We start from the raw sequence: 22,698 nt of genomic DNA on the forward strand, positions 1-22,698 counted from the left end.
AAGCGGACACGGATTTTATGTCATCACACACAAAAACTTCTGTGTACACTGGGGGGAATTTATCAAACTGGAGCAGGCAGAATCTGGAACAGTTGCCCAAAATAACCAATCGGCTTCTCATTTCAGTTCGTTCAGTTAAAGGGGTTCTAAACCCTCCTTTTTTTTGCCTATATCTACTGCTAGCAAGCAATAGATATAGGCAAGACGTTTAATAAAAAAATAAAAAAAACGCTTTAACTAGTTTTAAACCTACCTCGTTATCGCTGCTCGCTCCCGCGCCGAGAATCTGGAACTGTTTGTACGGCCGCAAAGAATCTTGGGGCGGAGGGGGGGGGGGGACATTTGACTTTAATGTCACTTTAAGCTGTGAAAGTGAAAGAGAGAAACTAATTGGTGGCCAAGGGCAACTGCTCCAGATTCTGTCTGTTCCAGTTTTCATAAATTACCATCAATGTGTTTTAGTCAGATGACACTGCATTAGAGAAGAGTGTTCGTTTTGGCAAAGCAAGCAGCTGCTGTTTCCACAACAAGGCTATGGCTGGGAGTCGCTGTCAATCAAGACAACAGGGCTGTGACAGGATGGCAGCTAATTTGGCCACTGAAAATACAGGCATGTTGTGTATCAGCATAGCATTCTGTATTTGAAAAGAGGAAGCAGGGTTACCAAAACTGACCACGCCAGCACGGATTTGCTTTTGTTCTTGGCGTGGTCACAAATAAAAAGAAAGAGGTGAGCAATACAGATTTCTTTGAGCCCCTAGACCAGCGGTTCTCAACTTGTGGGTCGGGACCCCTTCGGGGGTCGAATGACAATTTGCCAGGGGTCGCCGGGAGTCTCCCGCTATTGGATAGCGGCTCCCGGCCGCCCGGGAGAGAAGCACTTTCTCCCGGAAAGGTTTACTCTGCTCGATCGAGCAGAGTAAACCTTTCGCTGTGATCGTTTTTGTTTTATTTCTGACATCGGAGCCCCGGCCGCCGTAAGTCAGAAAAAAAAAAAAAATCAGCATTGGAATGCATAGCTAGATTCCTATTGGCTATTTCACTTTGCAATAGCAAACTAGCTATTGCACCCACCCACTGCTGCTGTCAATCAGCATAGGTGGACCTGCAGTTCTCCATCAGGTCCCCATCTAGTGATTATCATCATTATTATTAATAATAAAAGCTGACACCCTCGGCTTGCGTTATATGGTTTGCCATTTTAGCTGTTACAGTAGTGGTTCTCAAACTGTGGGTCGCTGTGTGATTTCTGCTGTGCTAGGTGAGAGTCATCCTCAGCCCCCTCCCAGCGCAGCAGTGTCAGTTCTCCCACCACGCCGCCAGATATCGCTGCAGCAGCCGCGTCAACCCTAAATTTTACAGTTGGGGGTCACCACAACTTGGCAAATGTTACCAAAGGGTCCCGGCCCTAGAAAGGTTGAGAACCACTGCCCTAGACAAAACGAGCACTTAACCATGGCAGTGCGAGGGGGGTAGCCCCACTACAAGGGTACGTTTTTCTTTGCTCTGAGTTCTTCTTTAAAGTAAATATGGGGTCCAACCAGGAACAATCATATATTGATAATAAAGAATTCACCTTGTTAATATCAGATATGGTTTTTCCCTCAGGTGGAACATACACTTTGCGTTTCTCTTCCCTCATCTTGCTCTGAATGGTGAAAAGGAGAACCTCCAAATTACCCTTCTCCTGGAATCTAGGTAAAAGTAAAGAACAGCAATGGTCAGACTATGATTATAACTTACTTTTAAGCAGATTAAAAAAAATCCCCCTATAAACAATCTAGACCACGTTTTACCTTCTTACAATGTGACGTGTATTTTTCCAAGTGGCTCTCCAGTTTTTTTATATAGATTTTTTATCTAATTTTCACAGAGGAACATTTCAGTGCAGTTTTACAATAACAAAGCTGATGGGAAACCAGCGCAATAATAACAGCTTTGAGGGGTAATCCGGCATACAGACATACTGTATATGTGAAATCAAAACGATGTTGTCATTCGATGTATAACTGTTACCGCTTAGGCATTCATGTGTATCATAACACTGCTCCTGTATATGTCCCTACAAAGTGGATATGTTAACATTTGCAAAAAAAAAAACAGGGACCAGAGCTCAGGATATAACAGGATTTTGTGTTTTATTTTCTGTGTTTCTCCCTCATGTTTTCCAGCATGTTGCCAGCCATTTAGGATGGTGGTCCTCCAGCTCCCTGGCAGCCATTTAGAATGGGGGATGACTTTAAAGGGGGCCTGTGCTTGAATCATGCACACTAAAGTACTTACATATTCCAAACAAATAGTAAACACACTTTAAAACAAGCCATCAATCATCTTTGTATCTATAGGCATTGTAGGCAAATTAATTTTCAAAGTTCCCAGCACAAGCACAGTTTGTTTCTATGAGAACAGATCTTGGCAGCCCATCAGTCCCCTAATGTAAACAGCCAGCAGATGTTTCTAAGCTATTAGAACCTGATTAGAACCACTTTCGAGTTTTTGTTGTGTTCTGTGAGGATCTTTGTCTAGCCTTTGTCTAATTTACACACTGCAGAAGGCACTGGCACATAAAGATCTACTAACAGTGAGTGAAAGACCATTGCAGAGGAACTGTTTTTGGTATACTGTAGTGTACGAGATAATGTGTCAATGAAGGCTCATACTTACTTGCAGGGTTTCTCGGTCGTGCAATACGTGGTGAATGCCTGAAGCTGTTGCTGGACACCCAGCAAGGAGTTGGCGAATTTCTGGTTTGTGATGATAGATATGGTTCTTTCAATCCATTCTAAAAGTTCTGTTGCCAAGACTTCATATCTGTAGAGGTCCTTCTCAGTGGCAATAGCCTCGTCCAGCACCTGCACACAATAGACAATAGACAATACAAGCCTATAGTACAAAAGCTGGCAAAGTACATCCCTCCAGATTTTGGGGAACTGAAGTTCTAAAATGGTCAATTGTGGACCTTCACTTGTAAGAAATCACAAGGCTCGCATTAAAATTAAATCAATTTATATATTCATTTAATAATTTAATATGTGTATATGGTGGAGGATTCTTAAAGGTGTAACTTGCCATCCAATCACCATCTTGAAACAGTTCTGATTAGGTTTTCTGGACCAATCAGGGGTTTCTAATAATAGTGAATTGGCTTAGTTAGAATAAAAGAGGCAGAGGCCACCAGAAAAAGAAAGGAAGCCATGTTGGGAGAGAGGCACAGCTGAGAGGAGACCCTCAGAGGGAGAGGGAGCCATTTTGGGGAGAAAGGCCCATCTGAGAAGAAGCCGTGTGGAGGAGTCCTTCTCAGAGGAAGCCTTCTTGGGAGGAAGCCATTTCAGGAAAAAAAGTCCAGAACCTGTGTAAATCTTAGAGGATTGGTAATAGCCGTACATTCACTCGACAATTAATGCCAACCAGTTTATCATATTTTATATGATGTAGAGGTGTTGAGTTGGTGTCTTCTCGGCTTTAGTATTGTTATTTTAATATTGTAGGTTTGCTAGTGCTGTTCTAGTGTTCCTTTGGTAGTACTCTTTGATGTGATTTGTTGTTTTTGGTATTACTGTAATCTTTTCGTTGTCAATAATCAAGCTATGTATATTTAAATTCCTGTTACAATATATCCTTTAAACCAGCGGTTCTCAACCTGTGGGTCAACCTGTGGGTCGCGACCACGTCGGGGGTCAAATGACAATTTGCCAGGGGTCGCCAGCTTTTAGATAGCGGCTCCCGGCTGCCTAGGAGAGAAACACTTTGTCCCGGAAAGGTTTACTCTGCTCGCGATCGTAGGAATGCATAGCTAGATTCCTATTGGCTATTTCACTTTGCAATAGCCAATAGCAAACTAGCTATTGCACCGGCCCTCTGCTGATGTTAATCAGTAGAGGGGGACCTGAAGTTCTCCCTCAGGTCCTCTTCTAGTGAATGACAGTAGCAGAGGGCGGGTGCAATAGCTAGTTTGCTATTGGCTATTGCAAAGTGAAATAGCCAATAGGAATCTAGCTATGCATTCCTATGGTGGGGTTTTTGTTTTTATTTTTTTATTATTCTAACGACGTACGCCAGTGGTTCTCAACCTGTGGGTCGCTGTGTGATTTCTGCTGTGCTAGGTGAGAGTCCTCCTAAGCCCTCTCCTAGTGCAGCAGTGTCAGTTCTCCCGCCACGCCGCCAGATGTCGCTGCAGCAGCCGTGTCATCCATAAATTTTACCGTTGGGGGTCACCACAACTTGGCAAATGTTACCAAGGGGTCCCGGCCCTAGAAAGGTTGAGAACCACTGCTTTAAACCTACAGTTTATGGTGTGTGTTTCTTAGCTGACCTACCCCTTTGATAAATAATATGGATCTTATTTATTAATATTCATATTATTATTAGTTGAAATCACCCACATTTCTCTTACACACTGTCAGAACAGCTGGTAAGCCTTCAGTCAGTTGTAAGGAAATATAGCAAATGCAAATGAGTGTATTTAGCCAATGAAATTCCTCAGACTTTGTTGAATGGCACATCATCATATGCAGGCACAAACATTCTAAGCAATAAAAAAAACATGTAAAGTAAACCAGTTATAAACCTGCAAATTTCCAAGAGAAGTAAAGGGGACAGACTGGGAAGTGATACTGAAGAGAATTTGTATAACCTATATTTCGTTTTAATCAATTTAGTTTGAACAATGACAAATTAATTTTGATTGATTGCTAGGAACTATTGTACTGGGGCAAAAGTTACCTTTCCAATACGCTTGCCCTCCACAGCTAAAGCTTTCATCTTGGAGAAGTAGTGGTAAAAGGACACAACGTACGTTATGATGGATTTCGCATCAGGATTCTCCGTGTTAACATCTAGAGAGGAAATACAAGAAAAACACTGATGGTAATCATACAACTTTTCATCTTATAGACTTAACCCATATGCAGTACATTGCACTCGATCACGTGCAATACACAGCAAGCATATTGTACCACACCTGTGAAACTTGGCAGTACTGGCAAGATGAAGATCATTCCTCCTTACATACATAAAGTCTTTTACAAGAGAACTATGGCCATAGTTCTTTTTAGGGTCGCAGAAGGATTTACTAATGTCCTTCTGTGACCCAAAACTCAGTATATTAGCAGGATATTGCCCACTATATGTTGACAGTGCAGAGCCGCGCTGCAGCCTTGAAGGATCTCGACAACATTTGTCAGGATCCACCCCAATACCTGATTGACAGGTCTACAGGCAGAGCCAGCTGTCCCCTTCCCCTCCCCAGTCTGTACCTCCAATGAGCGCTGGAACAAAGGAGAAGAGAGGGGGAATCCCTGTAGGGAGTGGTGACAGACGGTCTCCGCTCTCTGCAGGGAGAAGATCGGGAACTGTGCAATCAGAGCTTTGTGATCATTTAGTTCTTGATCAATAGAGCTGACGTGTGACAGCTTCAGTGTCACATATCAACACTAACTATGGGGATGAATGTATGTCACTCTCCACATAGTTCTCCTTTAATGCAGGTAGAAAGAAGGTAACACTGCCTGTGCTACTGCAGCCTGAAATAAGGGTTCCTGGTAAGGTATTGGTATGTATTAGCAGCATTTTTCATCTTGACAATTCACCAAGTTTAGCTATAGTATACAGGTGACCAGTGCTTATAAAAAACATATCTGTGACCTTAACAGCAGTCAGAGGTTTACTCATAATCTAAAAATCAAACAGTTATTTTTCCATGTTTCAGTATGTGCATAGACATGTATGCCATTAATTCTTAAGCCGATATTGTTTTTCAGTGCCGCAGTCTTAATTGTTTAAAGTCCAATCAAAACTTATTTTTGCACAGAGTTGAGAAGGATTAGAACCCCTGTCTGCTTTTTGGGAGATCTACTCTTACAGTGACAATGGTTTTAGGACAGAAAGTGTAGGGATAAGGATATAGGCAACGATAAAAGGCTTACAGGGGTTCCAATCTACCTACTTTATTAAAAATTAAAACACATTGTTATTTCTGTCTGTAGTGCTGTTAAGAGATTTTCCCTAATTTCCGGTCTGGTGAAATGGTGGTCAATGGGATGTCAGTATAGGGAAATCATTTTAACAGAGCCCTGGATAGCACTACAACCCAAGAGGAGTTCTTTTCCTTCCACAGTCTATCCAAAAGTAAGAAAAAAACCTCATCAGGACATACACTTTAATTTTACATCTTAAAGCAGACTATACACTAGTGGACTAAACAGTGTGGATGGGAGAATCCCCCCTGCCAGGCTATTGTATTCTGGCAGTGGTGGGTGTGCCAGCTGATTGGCTGCAATCACTGCTCAGTGGTCAATTTTCCACCCGCCTCCCTAGATTTTCAGATCAAAGGATGTAGGGCGGGAGGCTGCCAACAGAACCATCCACAGAGTAAATTCCGCCTGGTTTTTTATGAACTGGCCAAAATTCTATCCATGGGTGGTCAGCTTAAGACTCACATTCCCCAGGTTTCCCTAGTCAAATATACACATCTACTCACCTTCCGGGTCTAAAAGTTTGATCAGACCCAGTTGCTGCTCAGCTGCATTAAAGGCGTACTGGAGGTTGTGGGTTGCATTTGACTTTGTCAACTTGCTGAAATCAATTATATCTGGTCTATGGAAATAAAACAATTGATAAAATCAATAAATCTGTTCTGTTCGGTATTAAAGTGGATGTACAGTTCACAACATTAGATCCCAGTTGTCAAAAAAAAAAACCCCCACAAAGTTTGAACGCATGGCACAAAAAGGAGACATTTGATTTTATTTGAGATGTACACATTATGAGATGCATTATGATTTATAAATACCCTCCTCTACTGGTCAGAAAGAATACTACACAAATACAATTCAGGTATCTGACCATTTCTGGTACATGTGTGTCTGTTAAAGCCCTAAACACACAGTCACTGCTTAGTCTTTGATTGTGAGCTCTATTCTGCAGAACATTAACAAAACCATTCTTTCTTGAACTCCTTAAAGCACCCTATTGCTGAGCGTTTCGTACAGGCTGAGCAGCTGTCATCCAAATCCAGGTTTTACTATCATTTTACAAACCTGAAACAAGTATGCCGGATAGAAGACATTTCAGACTTCGCTGGCTACATGTTAGTTTTGAGTATGTAACTACCTGGGCACTGAAGCCAGCATTGGGCTCACAAACGTGGAACTTTACCTTTAAGATGAAAATCAGTAACCTCAGGTCCAATAGTTCAAATCCTGTTCAGGTTCACTTTTAACAATCATTTAGCACGCCGTGGCACTGCTTGATGTAATCTAAAGCCAGTTAAAACTTCTGCCATTCCTGGGTGTTTATCTACTGATGCACTGTTGCAATAGCAGAAGACTAATACCCAGGACTAATGCTGCTTCTGCAGACCCTCCAACATGACTTTCTCTCTGGAAAGCACTGAACACTCTGCTCCTGATCCTCTCTAACCTGACATTTAAACAAATGTCAGAAGAAGAATTGACAAAGCTTAGGTAAATATAATCAGGAAGGTAGGTATATGATCAGCACAGTGCTTTCTGCCTATTAGTTGATTCTGCGTGTCAGGTAAGGGCAATCACCTACACTCACTGGTGTATGGTAACAATCATTCTGCAAGGTTACCTTTAAATTAAAAAACATGTAACCTATGGAATGAAAAATGCAGTGTAGATAAAAACTGATACTAGCTACTACTATATTACAGTTTTGTCTGCTAAAATCATAATCCTGTAACAATGAGTACAGAAAAGGTACACCAGTAAGAAGTGCATATTCTTATCACATCATAGAGCAAAATGTGTCAGAAAACACTAGAAAATGATTCATTTCTAGAAAGAGAACAAGTAATATTTGTTGCCTCTCATGCCCAATACCTGTGTCGGTGGATCAGAGCACTGAAGGCCAGCCCATCTCTCCAACTTGTGGTAAAGTTGTGAATATTGACCTCAGGATAGCTGCACAAAGACAATATTGTTTAATATAAAGTTATTTGTTGGCTCACTTCACATATGTAGATATGTGCCCAGAACTCACCCTGCAGTCTTCATCTGGCACCAAAGGAGGAGGGCGTCCTTTGCTGACCTTGTCTCGCGATTGTCTTCTGTTTCTATCTTGATAACTTGGATCTGCAAATGGGTGATAGGGAGAAAAATTCAGTGGGTCTTAAGTAGAGTCTAAAATAGGAAGGGACAATTGAGGTGGTATGGGTATCTTACTACCATGGGAGCTTTTCCAGGCCTATTCAAATGGAGAGAAGCTCAAGGGCAGACCCAGACCATGCTGGAGTCATAACATCTCCCAGCTGCCCTGGAAAAGCCAAGGAAGTTGAATCCTTTGGTAGATTCAAGCTTCCCGTGATTACCTGCTCACTCTGATGTTACATTAATCTCAGTAGGGATAGCAAATATCATATCAAGATGAAATGAAAGAAGACATTGTACCCCCCCAGATTACAGCATAGCACGCTGTACGAGTGCAGTAAAGAAAAGGTAGCCAGTGGTATGATATTGAAATGAGGAGGCCCAGGGTAATAACCCACAACATGCTGGGGTGATTCTATTTCCCTGATAATGCATTGGAATACCCAAGGAAGCTGAATCCTTTTCCTAGATTCAAGCTTTCTGTGTTTACCTGTTCAGTTTGATGCCACATTACTCCCGCTAGGAAAAAGCACATGTCAGATCAAGATGAGATGTAAGAAGGTGGTATATTCCTGCTGATTACAGGCAGACCCAGATGGCACTATGTATTAATGCAGTAAAGAGAAGGTAACCAAAGGTATGATATGCACAGACACCTAATATGCAAACAGCTAAATACACAAATGTTTACTGTTTTATTTGCCAAAGGATTTGCCATTCTGTACAGACAGTGTTGTGCTTTACACACCTCTGCCATGCTGCAAGCTAGGGATATCACTTTGCTACTACTACTAGTTCAGGCAACCTTGGCTCTCCAGCTGTGCTGAAACTACAAATCCCATCATGCTTCTGCCTCTGGGAGTCTTGCCTGTGGCTTGCAATGCTTTATGGGATTTGTAGTTTCAGCACAGCTGGAGAGCAGGTTGCCTACCCCTCTACTAGTTTAACCATTGCTGCTTGTTCATACTGCTTCTTAGATTACTTCCATGCTGAATGGATGGAAGTCATAATGCTGATCAAGGTTGGTGTTGGAGAGTTCACACAGAAAGCTGCATTGCTGAACCTGGAATTAAGTGTGTCAGCTGCCTGGCTGTTCAGTGTGGCAGAGGCGTCTAAGCCACAAGGCTGGACAAAATTACAAATACTGTGGCAGGTTAAACAGTAAACTGTGATTCTAATTGTTTGCCTGGAGTTTTGATTTAAGACTCTCCGCTGATTAAATCGGAACTAACCCTTCCTATCCGCAGAGGGCGGCATCATCTTATCCTCTATTTAGATCTGCAGTTGTCATAGTGATGCACATTGTGATGGTCATTTAAGGGCTTGAAAGATCAGTGGAAAGCAAACATACGCATACTAGTATCTATGACAGTACCCACCAGAGGCAAGCCTTTAATGCAGCATACGGTGCGCATGTGTTAGAAGGCAGAATGTAAATGAAGACACTGCAGAACACAACATTGCTGTTTGATTGAGGATTTAATAACATGAATTAAACATTTCTAACTTGAGCTTGCTTTGGGAAACTTAAATTGGTAGGTTTAGTTCCGCTTTAAATGGCAACATCCTGAACTGCTCCAAGTGTAGCCAACGTTTGTACACTTGTATTGGCATAGTATGCATGTTCATGTATACTGCAGACACCCCTTGCACACATGGATATGAGATTGTTGCTGATTTTGGGCAAATAATGCAATGACGTTTTAAGCTGCAAACTAGATTTAGGAGTGTCACCACTGCTGATATCTTACTACCATTGAACAGAAGACAGACAGGTCACTATGGATGAAGTTCATGCTTCCCCAGTTGAGCTTCACGCAGGAGGTGACAGCAATAGAAGCAGCTGAAAGGACAGCATTAGGCCCTAAATCGAGCCAATGTCAAAGGTGAATAGGCAACATTCATTAATCCCACACGTCCATCCAACACTGTACATCTCTGTGGAATTATACTTTACATGCACTTCAGTCTTTTCAGATAAAGTAGTGGAATAATACTAATACTGATGTCTACAGCAATGTCTTTAAACTGTCATGTGACGGTGGATGGCATATAATACCTGGAAACGGAGGATAATAGTCCAGATAAGGCCCAGGGTAAGCCGGTGATTGCCGTCTACGATATCATGTGAGCCCACGTTCTCTAGATGGACCCGCTGCTCCTTGAGAAACTGGAGAGCTTTGTCCACATTCTCCAGAGAGTGAATTCTCATCCGGCCCCGGGTAGGTTTAGGCTGGAGATAGATACTAGATGTCACTGAATAAAGAGGACTAGTTCCCTGGTCTTTGAACCAAATACTTCTGCTATTATGAGGGTTAGGCTGCAGGCACGTCACAGACAATAGTTAGCCCCTGATATCAGAATACCTTACCCAACATAGGATTTGGGCCAGAGATACATACTTTTTTTCACTAAGATAAAGAGCATGGAGTTTATTTTCTGATTTAGCTTCAGTAAAATTACATCTGATTGGTTCATAAACTAAGTCGTTGGACATGCAGGTTCATTGCAACCACTGATCAGTCTTTTTCTTTTTTAACAAAAGACATATGAACAGACATGCAAGCTTATACAGCCCAAACATGTACCTCTATGCAATGAAGAGACACAGTGAAATTATCAATTATCTATACTACTCACCAATGATCAGCTGAGGAAGTCTGCACTAATATAATGGTAGCCATAGATAAGACAATCATCACTCGTTCCAAACCAAATCATCTCGATTGAACAGCAATCATCTAAAGTCAATGCTAGGGCTACCTCTACGTTCTCTTACCATGCTGGATGCACAGAGGTCATTGTATGTGTTTATATTTACCCCGCTTCATACATGACATGCACAGTTACATTAACATCAGCATCCATCCAGTGTGCACAGTGCTGGGCCCTTACCAGCTGCTCTCCAGACAGCACCTCCAGAAGTTTGGTGATGATGTATCCATCCCGCAGGTCACCGTACAGGTCATTAACACGACATGGTACTTTTGAGAGATGAGAATTCATCCACTTGGTGAAGGTTTTCTTCTGAACAGCATCACGTTCATCTGTGGAGGGAATATTCTGCAAAAGTTACCATTTATAATAAATAGAAGAATAAACTTTATAAAATATGGGTTTTTAAAGGGTCAGTCTTCTTCATAGTGATACTTTCTCTCTAGATGCAGTCTAGTGGGCTGAGCCACCCTCTGAATTCCTGCACACTTCTTGACTCTATGCCTGAATTACCTCGGGGTTACCTACGCTTCCTATTTTCTTCTCAATTATATAAAACATACATTTAAAATTTAAAAAGGAGAACTACGAGGTGAGTGATTTTCACTCATCCCCATAGTCAGAGCCGACGTTTGACAATTAAACTGTCACACGTCGGCTCTATTGATCTGGAAGTGAGCGAACACATACCGTCGCTCACTCACTTTCCCGATCATTCTCCCTGCAGAGAGGTCAGTCACCGCTCCCCGCAGGGATTCCCTCCCTTCCCGCTCCGATCCTCCAGCGCCATGACTGGAGGAACGGACGGGAAAGGGGCGAGCATAGCTGGCTCTGCCTCTAGATAGGCAGAGCCCGCTGTCAATCAGCTAGCTGGGTGGATCTCGACAGTATTGTTGGCATCCATCCTGACTGCGGCCCTCTCCGTATATAGCGAGCTGTAGCTCACTACATAATTAGAGCTTTGGGTCATTGGAGGAGGTTGGTATATGTCCTCCCATGACCCTAAAGAGAACTATCGGATAAAAAGGTTACCCCATAGTTCTCTTTTAATAATTCAAGAGGAAGAGTGGAATTCCCATGTAATGGCTGCAAAAGCAATGCAGACCTGGAAAGATGCTCTAACTACAACCATCTACAGGCCCTTCCACAGGGTTTGGACTGTGAACAAAGTAGAGAAACGTGAACGTGAGTATAAGTGGACTTTAAACAGACTTTGTCCTCCTACATTTTCAGGACATTTGAAAGTGTCTGGGTAAAGCTGCCGCCCAACACAACATCCATCATCCGTCTCATCTGCTACAATTCCTGATGTCAGCTGGTCACAGAGCCTAAAGATAGCAATGGCATCACTTACTCTGTCACATGATAGTGCTTGAGCACTGCATCATGGGAAAAGGCCACATCTGGCATCTGGTAGCACCAGGTATTTTGCGATGGCTGCGACTGATGAAGGAGTGGTGTGGAAGCGCTGAAGAAGTGAGTATCAGTGGGTTTCTTTAAATATAGCAAGAAATATCAATGTAATTGTTCATAGACCGGCGAAAAGACACAGACTTTTGCCAGGCTGAAACCCACACTTAACAATGACACCATAGAAGGTCTCATCCGATCAGGCAAAATCAGTATTAATAATTGATGCAGCAGCAAGGAGTAAAGGATGGGATTAGAGTGGTGAATACAACCCTATCACTTTCTTCTCTTCTCGCTCCATTTCATGTTGCCTTTTCTGCTTTACATCCAGAAACACATAGATATATTCAATTGTATTATTAACCCCTGACATTACACAGACTCCTACCAGCCAAAGCTTTAATCCGAGAGCACTCAAACAGTTTTCCAGAGGCCGCAGTCTCGTCCCACACATGTTCGGCCTGATCCCAGCGATTGTTGTTGTTAGGGGGTGTTTGTACCTCCATGTTGTCCAGCTCCGGACTCACGTTTGCCATCACAACTGCAAGAAAACACAATGAGAAGCTGATGCTTAGATACTAACATCTTCATATACCAAAAGCTTTCATGTCTCTGAATGAACATGAGGACATTGTTTGTTTACTATAACCACAACTATGAATGAACATGAGGTGATGTAGATCACTCCCTTTCATTCATTGAGGATATAGTACACATACCATGTACTCAATTATGTACACACACTCAGCGATCACTGAGTGTTTGTACCCGCTCTTTTCTCTGACACGCTGTCTGAGGACGCTGGTCGAGCGGTGTAGGGAGGAAAGCCCAGCCTCCTGTGACAGCGCTGTCTCCGCCCCCACACCGCTCTGCCGGACTGTGATAGGCGGCTGAGCGGTGTAGGAGGAGACGCCGGCCGCTCACTGCGCTCTCCTCCCGCAGCGCTTGGCCGGCTATCACAGTTTCTCTCCTCCCGGCTGGGACATAGAGCAGCGCCAGCGGGGAGGAAAGAAAGCAGGGATGCGCCAATGTATCGGCAGGAAAATGGCACTTTCGGCACCATGCCAAAAGTGCAATTTTCGTCCGATATGTTGTCGGCGGCCGATATATCAGTGCATCCCTACTGACTACGCTTCTGCCTGCTTCTCTACGACTACCGTCTGCTTGTGTACTGAACCTGGCCTGTTTGACCACTACTTTGCCTGCTGTTTCAGCTACTGGACTCCGAGCCTGAGCCTGATCCAGAGCTGACACCAGTGCACCACCAGGTCCCGGTCCTCGACCAGAGCCTGGGGACACAGGGGACTATTTTAATCGGCACAGCAAATAAATTCAGGATGGAGCTCGGGGAGCAGACCAGAGAACATCCGGTGCTTCCGGTCTCAGCTGTCACAAGCCAGGCTGCAGAATTCTGTGCTCGATCTCCTGTATCGGACAGCGGGGGAGACATTCTATCATTTTCTCACTGAAATTTTTTTCAGGGGGGTTACACCATGAGTTGCCACACCGGGTGACACCAACCCTAGTGACGCCTCTTGCAGTTGCCCCCAATTTTTCTGATTCGCGTCTTGAAATTCCTTCTCAGAGCCTCTACAAAGACCCCTGGCCATTCCTCTACTTTGCCACAAATGTCAGAGAGGAGTTTGGCACCCCATGTAAGCAGACATAGTAGTGCACTCAGAAAGACGTAGAAGTTATTCCAAATAGGTCAAATGAACATAAAAAACTGAATCAACACAAACTGTTGGGGTGGAGTTATAAAAATCTGGACTATCTGTTCAAGGAAAACAGTGTTTGGGGAGGGACAAGAACTTGCATTCTCAGCAACTTCCCACTTTCTATTATATTAATACAGAGAGATTCCTACAGATCCTGATTGATTCGGCAAGTTCTACAGTCCGGGGATGGCTCTTATTACAGCCGATGCCTCATGAAGCTCTCCTGCAGCTGCTTCGAGTAAACAACACGAGGAGCTGCAGTGAGCAAAATTCCAGGGTGGGTCCAGTGTGGAGTCTGGGGAACAGGAGGATTCTAATCCCCATAGAGGTGCTTTCCTGCCTCTGCATTCCCCCAAAACAAAGATAGCCTACTGGATACAATCCATTGATTTATATACCAATATGCTGCTCCAATACATGCTGGAAAAGTCCTGGGTGACTTCTGGGGCATCCATTTGCAGCTTTCTCACATAAGAGGGTTCATTTAAAGAAACACGTACTAAGAGAAACACATTGCCATAAAACTGCTATTGCTGACCGCCTTCTAAAAATGCCAGTTGCCTGAGTCTGTCTCTGCTTTCAGTCAAAGATCCAAAGCAATCCAGAATGAAGGCATAACTCCTGACCTGTAAACAGTAAACTCTCCGTTATCCGGTATTCAACTAACCAGAACTCTCATCTAACCAGAAAAAAATCCCCCCTTCACTGGGACAGGAAGTGCCAGCAAGGGCAGAGGAGTCAGCGCTGGATCGGAGACCCGTCGCAGCGCTGGAGGGACAGATGAAAAGGACAGGAAAGAAGAAGATCGGATTAAGAAACATCATTTAATGCCTTGGTTCTCAACTGGTGGGTCCTGACCCAAAAATGGGTCGCGGCCCCGTGTTCAGTGGGTCCCCGTGTGCTTTGCACTTTTCTAGGTGAGAGGTCAAGCAGCCATACAAAATACGCTGCCCAAGTGTCAGCGTGAGGTGGGGTGGGCTCCATCCCTAAGTGCATTGCTTACAGATCCCTCATATGTCCTGTAGAGGTGCCTGGACCGGAGTGACATCACATTCTGGCTCCCGGCACCTCTAAAGGGTGTGCATGGGAGTTGTACAAGCAATGCACATATGGATGGAACTCCATCACAGCACAGCAGCCCACACCGGACCCCAGGCTGAGGATCCAGTTCTCGTAAGATAAGGAGACTGGGTGGATCTTAAAAACAAAAATGATTTGTTTTTGGCAGTGTGTATGTATGTGTGTGAGATTGTGTCTGTGGTTGTGTGTGTCTCAGTGTCTTTGAGGGCCCATTCACACTAGTACAGTGCGTCAATCGCACAGTCCCGTGCGAATAACGCACTGTACTACGCAATCGCACCTACCACGTGTGCTGGTGTGAGAAGTGCATTGCATTGCCATTCATTTGAATGGCACCCCAAACGCACCTCCCGCCCACAGTTCTATTGCCCGCATCGGAACTCGCAGTACCGCAATGCCGCGCATTCCATTGCAGTGTGACTTGGGTCACGACTTAATGACCAAGGACAAATGTGGGTCCTGAGGTTACACATGTTGAGAACCACTGATTTAATGTAAGTGCTTACACTAACATTGGGGGGAGGGAAAAACATTTTTGACTTTAATGTCACTTTAAATCAACCACACACAATGCACAGGTCATTCCTGACAATGTGCCGTCATATAGAGATGCCAAAGAAGAAGAAAAGATAAATGGTAAGCAGACTGGGACAATTATAGCTGGTGTCCGTATACAAACTTGGTTTATGATTGTCAAAAAAACTAAAAAAAGGAATTCCTGTCGATAAGCTTTAAACTATCCGCTACTTTATTTCTGCTTTTCTTGTTTTCTTGCCTTATTTCTTAGCAGCAAGATCTCCCTACTGAAGACCCTGGTTCTGCAGTACACAGCTGCCATTGCAAAGCCAAGCAAGGTAGTCCTTTTACCCCCCTCTAAAATCAATGGAAAATCCAGCAATAAGAGTGAGACTCCCTCCCTCCCTCTATAATCACATAACGGTAGGGGTGCACATACCAATCGTGCAGACTATTGCAGTTGTACGAGGGTCCGCTGGGAGGCAGAGGGCCATTTATACTGGATGGGTGCTGGGATCTGGGTGGTGTTCACTGTCTCACAGCATTAGCATATTAGACCACAAGAGAATTCAGGGTATCAGAACTGCTACTCCTGCTACTCCTTGCCTGTGTGTGTTTATCTATCTATAAGGAGTGAACCTTTTTTCCTACTTGGGCCGTTGTTAGGTAGGTGCCCCAAAACTTTTTCTTGTACAGGGAGTTGTGCCATTATCTTTACCACTTGCGGTCTTTGGGGAACTTCAAACCCGAACCTTGATTTTACTATAGTGATAGTAATTTTGCCAGATTAAAGCGCACCTTTACCCAGATCTTTAAAATAACATCAAACACCCCTTTAGAAATGTTTAGTAATGACATTCTACAAACACATACTTCAGATAATTGCCGGCTTTGTATTCTTTGCATTCCTTATTCCTCTTTTTCCCCAGTCTTCTGACAGTGGCCATGTTTACTAAGGGCAGATCACTAGCTCTCCTTTTACTTCCTGGATTTCTGGCCCATGTGACTAGGACATGTGACCAAGCACATCATCTCAGGGGTGGAAAATGCCTTTCCCTGAGATCTCCTGAGATTACAGATGAGATTTCCCAGCAATGCTCTGCTGATGACAAGACAATCCCAGTGTGCATTCATTGCTTTGGCAAACTGAAGCCATTTGGCCCTTTCAAAGCAGGAAGTGAATGCTCTGCAAGTGTAAGTATTTCACAATCGCAGCATTTTACACCTGACATGTCTATGTTATTATTAATCATCATACATAGAGGGATGCATTGGTAGAATTTGATTTTTGAGTGTAATGGTCCGCTTTAATGTTCTGCTTCCTGTCATTTCCTGCATGTCATCTACCCACCATGGTCTTCTTCTCCCTTTCTTTACCTTGCTTTCTCTAACAATTTTGCATTGCTCCTGTCCAGCCAGGTTTCTTGCAATATGGCCAACAATTGGCATGTTTCTTTAATATTCATTGATTCCTTGCAATACCTCTTCCCCTATTCAGGGCACAGTGGCAGTGCCTCCTGGTAGCCGACCCCTAAGCAAAGTATATTCACCACCAATATCCACCACAATGATCTGTTCTGTGTATGAAGGAGGATGTGACCTTCCCCTTGTGACGGGGAGAGATTACATCACCTACCCAGGAAAGATCCGACATCATAGCCTACTAAAGATGGACTACTGCAGTGGAGAGGCAGTGAGGGAACATACTGTAGATGTAAGAGTATACCTTGCAGGGGGTGGCGGGATGTCAGAAGACACTGCCGCACTCTTCCCATAATTGGGCAGGTAACAGTGTCTCCTGGAATGTATCTACAGCTATACCCCTTCTTTGTACTGTACACCATGTGGAAGAGTTACTTAGTCCATCAAGTCCAACCCTCGGGAAGGTTCCACTATGTGGAAGAGTTGGAACCCCTTTCAGGTTCTATATTAAACTGACTATTTTTCCTGGTGACAGAAAGTGATAGGAAATCCATAATATTACAGTTGTCACCAGAACGGGAGGTTGAGAAGAAAGTCATCCAATTGAGACTCCTGTTCCAATGACAACCTCTGAGAAGGACTTGTCTCCAATGAAGTGGTAGTATCTCACACACAATATAAGTATTGTCACTGCAACCTATTCAGCCAAAGCAGGACTGGTCATATGATATGTATTCCAGCCTCCATACATGATCATATAGTTCTTATACTTCTGGCCTCCTTCAGAAAGCACTTCTGAGGAAAATGTAAAGCTTTCTCTTATTTAAAAGTCTGAATAAGTCTCCATAAGGAAGTATTTCCAGAATATCTGAGCTCTCAGGCAGCGGTACACAGAAAAGCCGGATACCAGAGAAGGAAGTCTACAATGATAGATCATTGATTTTACCTCTAGGATTAGGCTCAGCCTTGTGGGAGAAACACCAGAGGATGTCCTAGATGGGAACTCTTTGTTTATGTTGTCAGGATGAATAAAGTTACCAGTAAGGATGTCCCAATACCATTTTTCCAAGGCCAAGACCAAGTACTTTGCCTCAGGTACTCGCCGATACCAATTACCGATACATTTGTTCTAAAACACTAAAGACTGATGATTTCTGGGCAGTTTCTTTCTTTATAATTATGGAGAACTGTAACTCAATCCGTTAATATTCAGCAATGGAGAAGGGCAACCAGCTATAGAGGACTACAGATCTCATCAATCCATGATTATTCAGCAATGGAGAAGGGCAACCGGCTATAGAGGACTATGGATCTCATCAATCCATGATTATTCAGCAATGGAGAAGGACAACCAGCTATAGAGGACTACAGATCCCATCAATCCATGATTATACAGCAATGGAGAAGGGCAACCGGCTATAGAGGACTACAGATCCCATCAATCAATGATTATACAGCAATGGGGAATGGCAACCGGCTATAGAAGACTACAAATCTCTACTTACTGGTAGTATAAAATAGGCATAACCCCATCAGCCATTCTACAATACCTAATCACAAACGACCTATCAGCAGTTGGGGGCATAGTCACATGGGTGTGCTTATACAAAACAGTGACCATTATACAGTTTCTATTCACTCCATTGCACACTGGACCTGAAGGAACAAAGGTTCTTCCAGTGTTTTTTTAGTTTAGTTTTGTAGGAATGAGTTAGAACTAGTGTCCATCTGTGTCCTCACTATGAAGATTCTTACTCTCTCTCTTTGTCTTGGTGACCGTTGCCTCTGGGACAGAAAGTAAGGTGAAATCTCCCCATGGTGGCACCTGGTCCAAGGACCACTTTCTATGAAGGAATTTCCCCTCAATTTGAAGAGATTTCCTCTCACTTCCTGAATTGTCTCTGGGACAGAAAATGTAAGAAGATCTCTTCAACTGGACAAAGGGGAAAAAATGAACTTCGACCTCCTCTACCCTATCTACGGTAGAGAATAGATGAAGGTTGAAATTATGTCTGGTGAAGAAAACTAACAGGGATATTCACAAAGGAGCCGAAGGATCTTCGGCCACCGGAGCCCTCCGGTTCAGTTGAACTGAAGGGCTGCTGTATGGGCTATTCACTATAGCCCGTACAGCAACCGAAGGCGGCCGAGCGGCTCAGCCGTGCCAAAGGCATATGCTTCAGCTCGACTGAGCCGAAGTGACAGCCAAAGCGGGGCAAACAGCCTGCCAAAGGCCAGCCATAAGCCCCGCAAATGACAGATGGGCACAGCCAGCCGTGATCTCACGGCTGACTGCGCCCAGTTGTAATGGGAGATCAGCGTCCCCAAATGACCTGGGGACACTGATCTGTCATTAAACAATAACAAGTGGGCGGAGCCGGCCGTGACGTCTCGGCCGGCTCTGCCCAGTTGTTGTTCATTGGCCGGGACCTGCTAGTAGACTCTAGCAGGTGCTGGCCAATAGGAAACAGATGGGTGGAGCTTGCTGTCACTGCTAGCTCCGCCCAATTTTTTTTTTTTTTTTTAAATATCTTTATTTTTTACTTTTCCTATGTGTTTACATTTTAAAAATATTTTTCCAACCTTTTTTTTTTTTTTTTACTCTTTTGCACTGATTTTCTATTCTGCTCGGTACCACAGAGGTACAAAGCAGAATAGCCGAGTCGAATGCCACTCAGCGGCATTTGGCTATTCACTCACTGCCTTTCGGCCCCTATGAAAATGGCCCCTATGTGAGTGAGCTGCCGGAGCTTCGGCTCAGCCGATCCAGATGTTGAATCAGCTGAGTCGGAGTCCTTCTGCACTTTGGTTCAATGCTGAGCATGTTCGGCTGACTGAAGTGCAGCCGAAGTACGTCTGATTTCAGCCGATGTATGGCTGCAATCAGTTGTACTGAGCCCTAGTGAATAGCGGAACGTTGTTCGGCTCACTTCACTTTGGCTGAGTTATTCACTCAGCTGCCTCCGGCAGCTATGTGAATAACCCGGAGGCCTTGTTCACACCAAATGCAGAGCAGATTCGGTCAGGTTTCTGCGCACGCACGCTAGTCTTTTAGATGCGTTTGACACGTTTTTGGCACACAAAAAAAAACTATTTAAGTTTAAAATGGGCTTTCAGTGCGTTCTAGGCATTTGCATGCGTTTTTGATGCGTTTGCAGATCCAGAGCAGGTAAAATAGGGCCTGCTGCAGTTTTTTCACCTGCTCTGGATCTGCTCTGCAACTGCACACTGCGATGTGAACTGGAGCAAAAAATACCATTGGAATACATTGGACGCAGTTTTGATCCGGTCTGCAACTGCTCTGCTCTGCACCGCGCTTGGTGTGAACAAGGCCTAAATGATTTCAAAAGCTTGCACCTCAAAATATATTCATCTAGCCCCCCAAAAGGTACTTTATATAACATAAAATCATCCATCAGTACGTCTGATTTTTGGACAGTGAGCCTTATGGAGGAGAAAATCCATATCCATACCACAATTCCACAGGTCACATGTCCATAGAAATGGTGGGTGCAGCAGAAGTAACTGGAATGGGCCACGGACAATAGTGAACTGGAAGGACTGAACGCATTTCCAGGGTTTTAGTCAACAACAACCATTCATTGCCAGGTAGGGCTGTGGTGACGGGCTTCAGTCTTGTGTCATTGGCATCAATGTGACATCGGTCTGAGATCAATCACAATTTACTGACCGGTGCGTTTGGCCTGCCATTGACCTGCTTCAAGCATAGACCTGTCAGGGGATACAAAACCCATCTGATGTGAACAAAAGCCGGTCAGTACAGGCCCTCCAGGTTACAAAGCAATGTTCTGGGACCTTCTGATACCCCTTTGTCAGGGTGTAACAATGAAAGGGTCTTTGGAGGTCTTAAAATGTTGGTTCTTAGCAAAATTCTGGGTGGGGAAATACTAATCAAGCGGCAGGAGTAGACGGCTAAGCATAACCTGTGAGCAGAGGAGACGCAGAAGTGAAGTCACCATAACAGCCAACAAGGAGGGTCTCGTTCCCCTTCACGAGGCCCAACTGCACACACAATCAGTACCACCAACAAGCTCACTCAGCAGCTCACCAGCCATCTGGGCAGCACGGTGACTTCGCGGCTACCGATGGGTGTTTGAGGTGCTGGGAAAGTTCAATTATAACCACAGACAATATCTACTTGGAGTTTGTTCTCCATGTACAGTGTTTGCTACATCAATTGTCCCCGTATTTCCAACACATACCTCCCAAATGTCTGTCATTTGGAGGGACTGTCCACCATTTGGAACCCCCTTGTCCCTCTGTCCTCCTCCGTTGTCCCTCTTTTTGGTCTGATGTACAGATCTCTATGACGATGTTCTATTTACCTACCTATGGCACACAAAACAATTGCTTTCTTTGTGTCCTGCTCACCCCACAATGCTGCGTCCAGGTGCGTTGCGGTCCGGACATGCTGCATTTTTCCGCAGCTCCCCTCGTGTCAGCGTGGTGAATACAAAAAGGGTCATCAGTGCCCTGCGTTTAAACAACACACCACACCGACAGCACCCAGAGGACACCGACACGTATGCCAAAACAGGCCGGTGTGAACGAGCCTTGAATTTGACTTTGTATCACCTCTAGCAATCCCCATACAGCAGAGCTCAGGGAGAAGCAGCACGAAGCACCAGTCAGATGCAATGTCATGATCATGTACTAACAAAGAACATACTGATAGGGGGAGAGAGCAGAGTGACAGAGAGATGAGCTCATCAGTCTGCTGCTTCTCCGTCCAGTCACAGGCTGGGGGCAGTGACAATAACCCTATTGAATTGCTTCAAGGAGAACTCTGGGCATGTACAAATCGAACCCTCGCAGTACAGGGGTAGACCAGCTAAGACTCAGGCGCAGCCAAACTCCAGCCCTCCAGCTGTGGTGGAACTACAAATCCCATGAGACATTGCAAGATTCTCACAGCCACAGACATGATTCCCAGAGAGAGATGCATCATGGGATTTGTAGTTTCACCACAGCTGGAGGGCCGGAGTTTGGCTACCCCTGAGCTAAGTGCTCATTTTGGTCTAGGGGCTAAAAAAATAAAAAAGATATACTCACCCGAACCTCAGACACACGGCATTGACCGCTCACCTCTCTCCGGCTGTGGAATGTCCCTCGGAGCCCTCATATCCAATGCAATTGAATGGACGTGATGACATCACAGGTCCTTAGACCACAGGAGAGGCTGCGGAGACCGGTCAAGCAGCCAGGCCTGGATGTCTTCTTTATTTTAGACCCAAGACCGAAACCAGCACTTAACCCTTCCAGTGCAGAGGTACCCCGCTGCAAGGGGTTAATTTTGTACATGCCCGGAGCTCTTATTTAACTGCAGCAGGGAAAACTCAGGTCCCCAGGCTGGCTGTGCGACAGGGCTGAATAAATCTCAGGACTGGATGGACAGATATACAAATCTGTGTATAGCCATTTGCCCTGAGTTCAGCTCTATGTAAAAGCATATGAATGTATATATTGTATACATTGAATGGAATCCCATCCCAGACCCTCCAATGAGGAAATGGAGCTCTCATAAATAAATACATATTATGGGCGGCTACTGTGTTATCGCCCTGTCTGTCAGCTGTGCCCCCTCATATCATACACAGGAGACACAGGACATGTTCTTACCTTCACCATGGGAAGGCCGAGCAATGTCACACACCCTCTTCTGACCTCCGGAACAGGACCTCGCTGCGGTGCACTATGCATTGGCC

The 22,698-nt window shown here is 44.4% G+C and overlaps 1 protein-coding gene across 1 annotated transcript in view; it reads right to left on the bottom strand.

Moving 5' to 3' along the window:
- Positions 1-22,698, bottom strand: part of SPTBN4 (spectrin beta, non-erythrocytic 4) — a 124,811-nt gene extending 102,113 nt beyond the window's left edge. The window contains exons 1-10 of the mRNA XM_018562600.1: positions 22,613-22,698; positions 12,625-12,777; positions 11,007-11,158; positions 10,171-10,344; positions 8,005-8,096; positions 7,845-7,925; positions 6,479-6,594; positions 4,723-4,835; positions 2,665-2,852; positions 1,577-1,694 (exon numbers count right to left, since the gene is read on the bottom strand). Of these exons, the coding sequence (XP_018418102.1) occupies positions 1,577-1,694; positions 2,665-2,852; positions 4,723-4,835; positions 6,479-6,594; positions 7,845-7,925; positions 8,005-8,096; positions 10,171-10,344; positions 11,007-11,158; positions 12,625-12,772 (1,182 nt within the window). The 5' untranslated portion in view covers positions 12,773-12,777; positions 22,613-22,698. The remainder of the gene's footprint in view (positions 1-1,576; positions 1,695-2,664; positions 2,853-4,722; positions 4,836-6,478; positions 6,595-7,844; positions 7,926-8,004; positions 8,097-10,170; positions 10,345-11,006; positions 11,159-12,624; positions 12,778-22,612) is intronic.

This window comes from Nanorana parkeri, unplaced genomic scaffold (assembly GCF_000935625.1).
Source record: "Nanorana parkeri isolate BGI_ZX_2015 unplaced genomic scaffold, ASM93562v1 scaffold586, whole genome shotgun sequence".
NCBI classification, from domain to species: Eukaryota; Metazoa; Chordata; class Amphibia; order Anura; family Dicroglossidae; genus Nanorana; species Nanorana parkeri.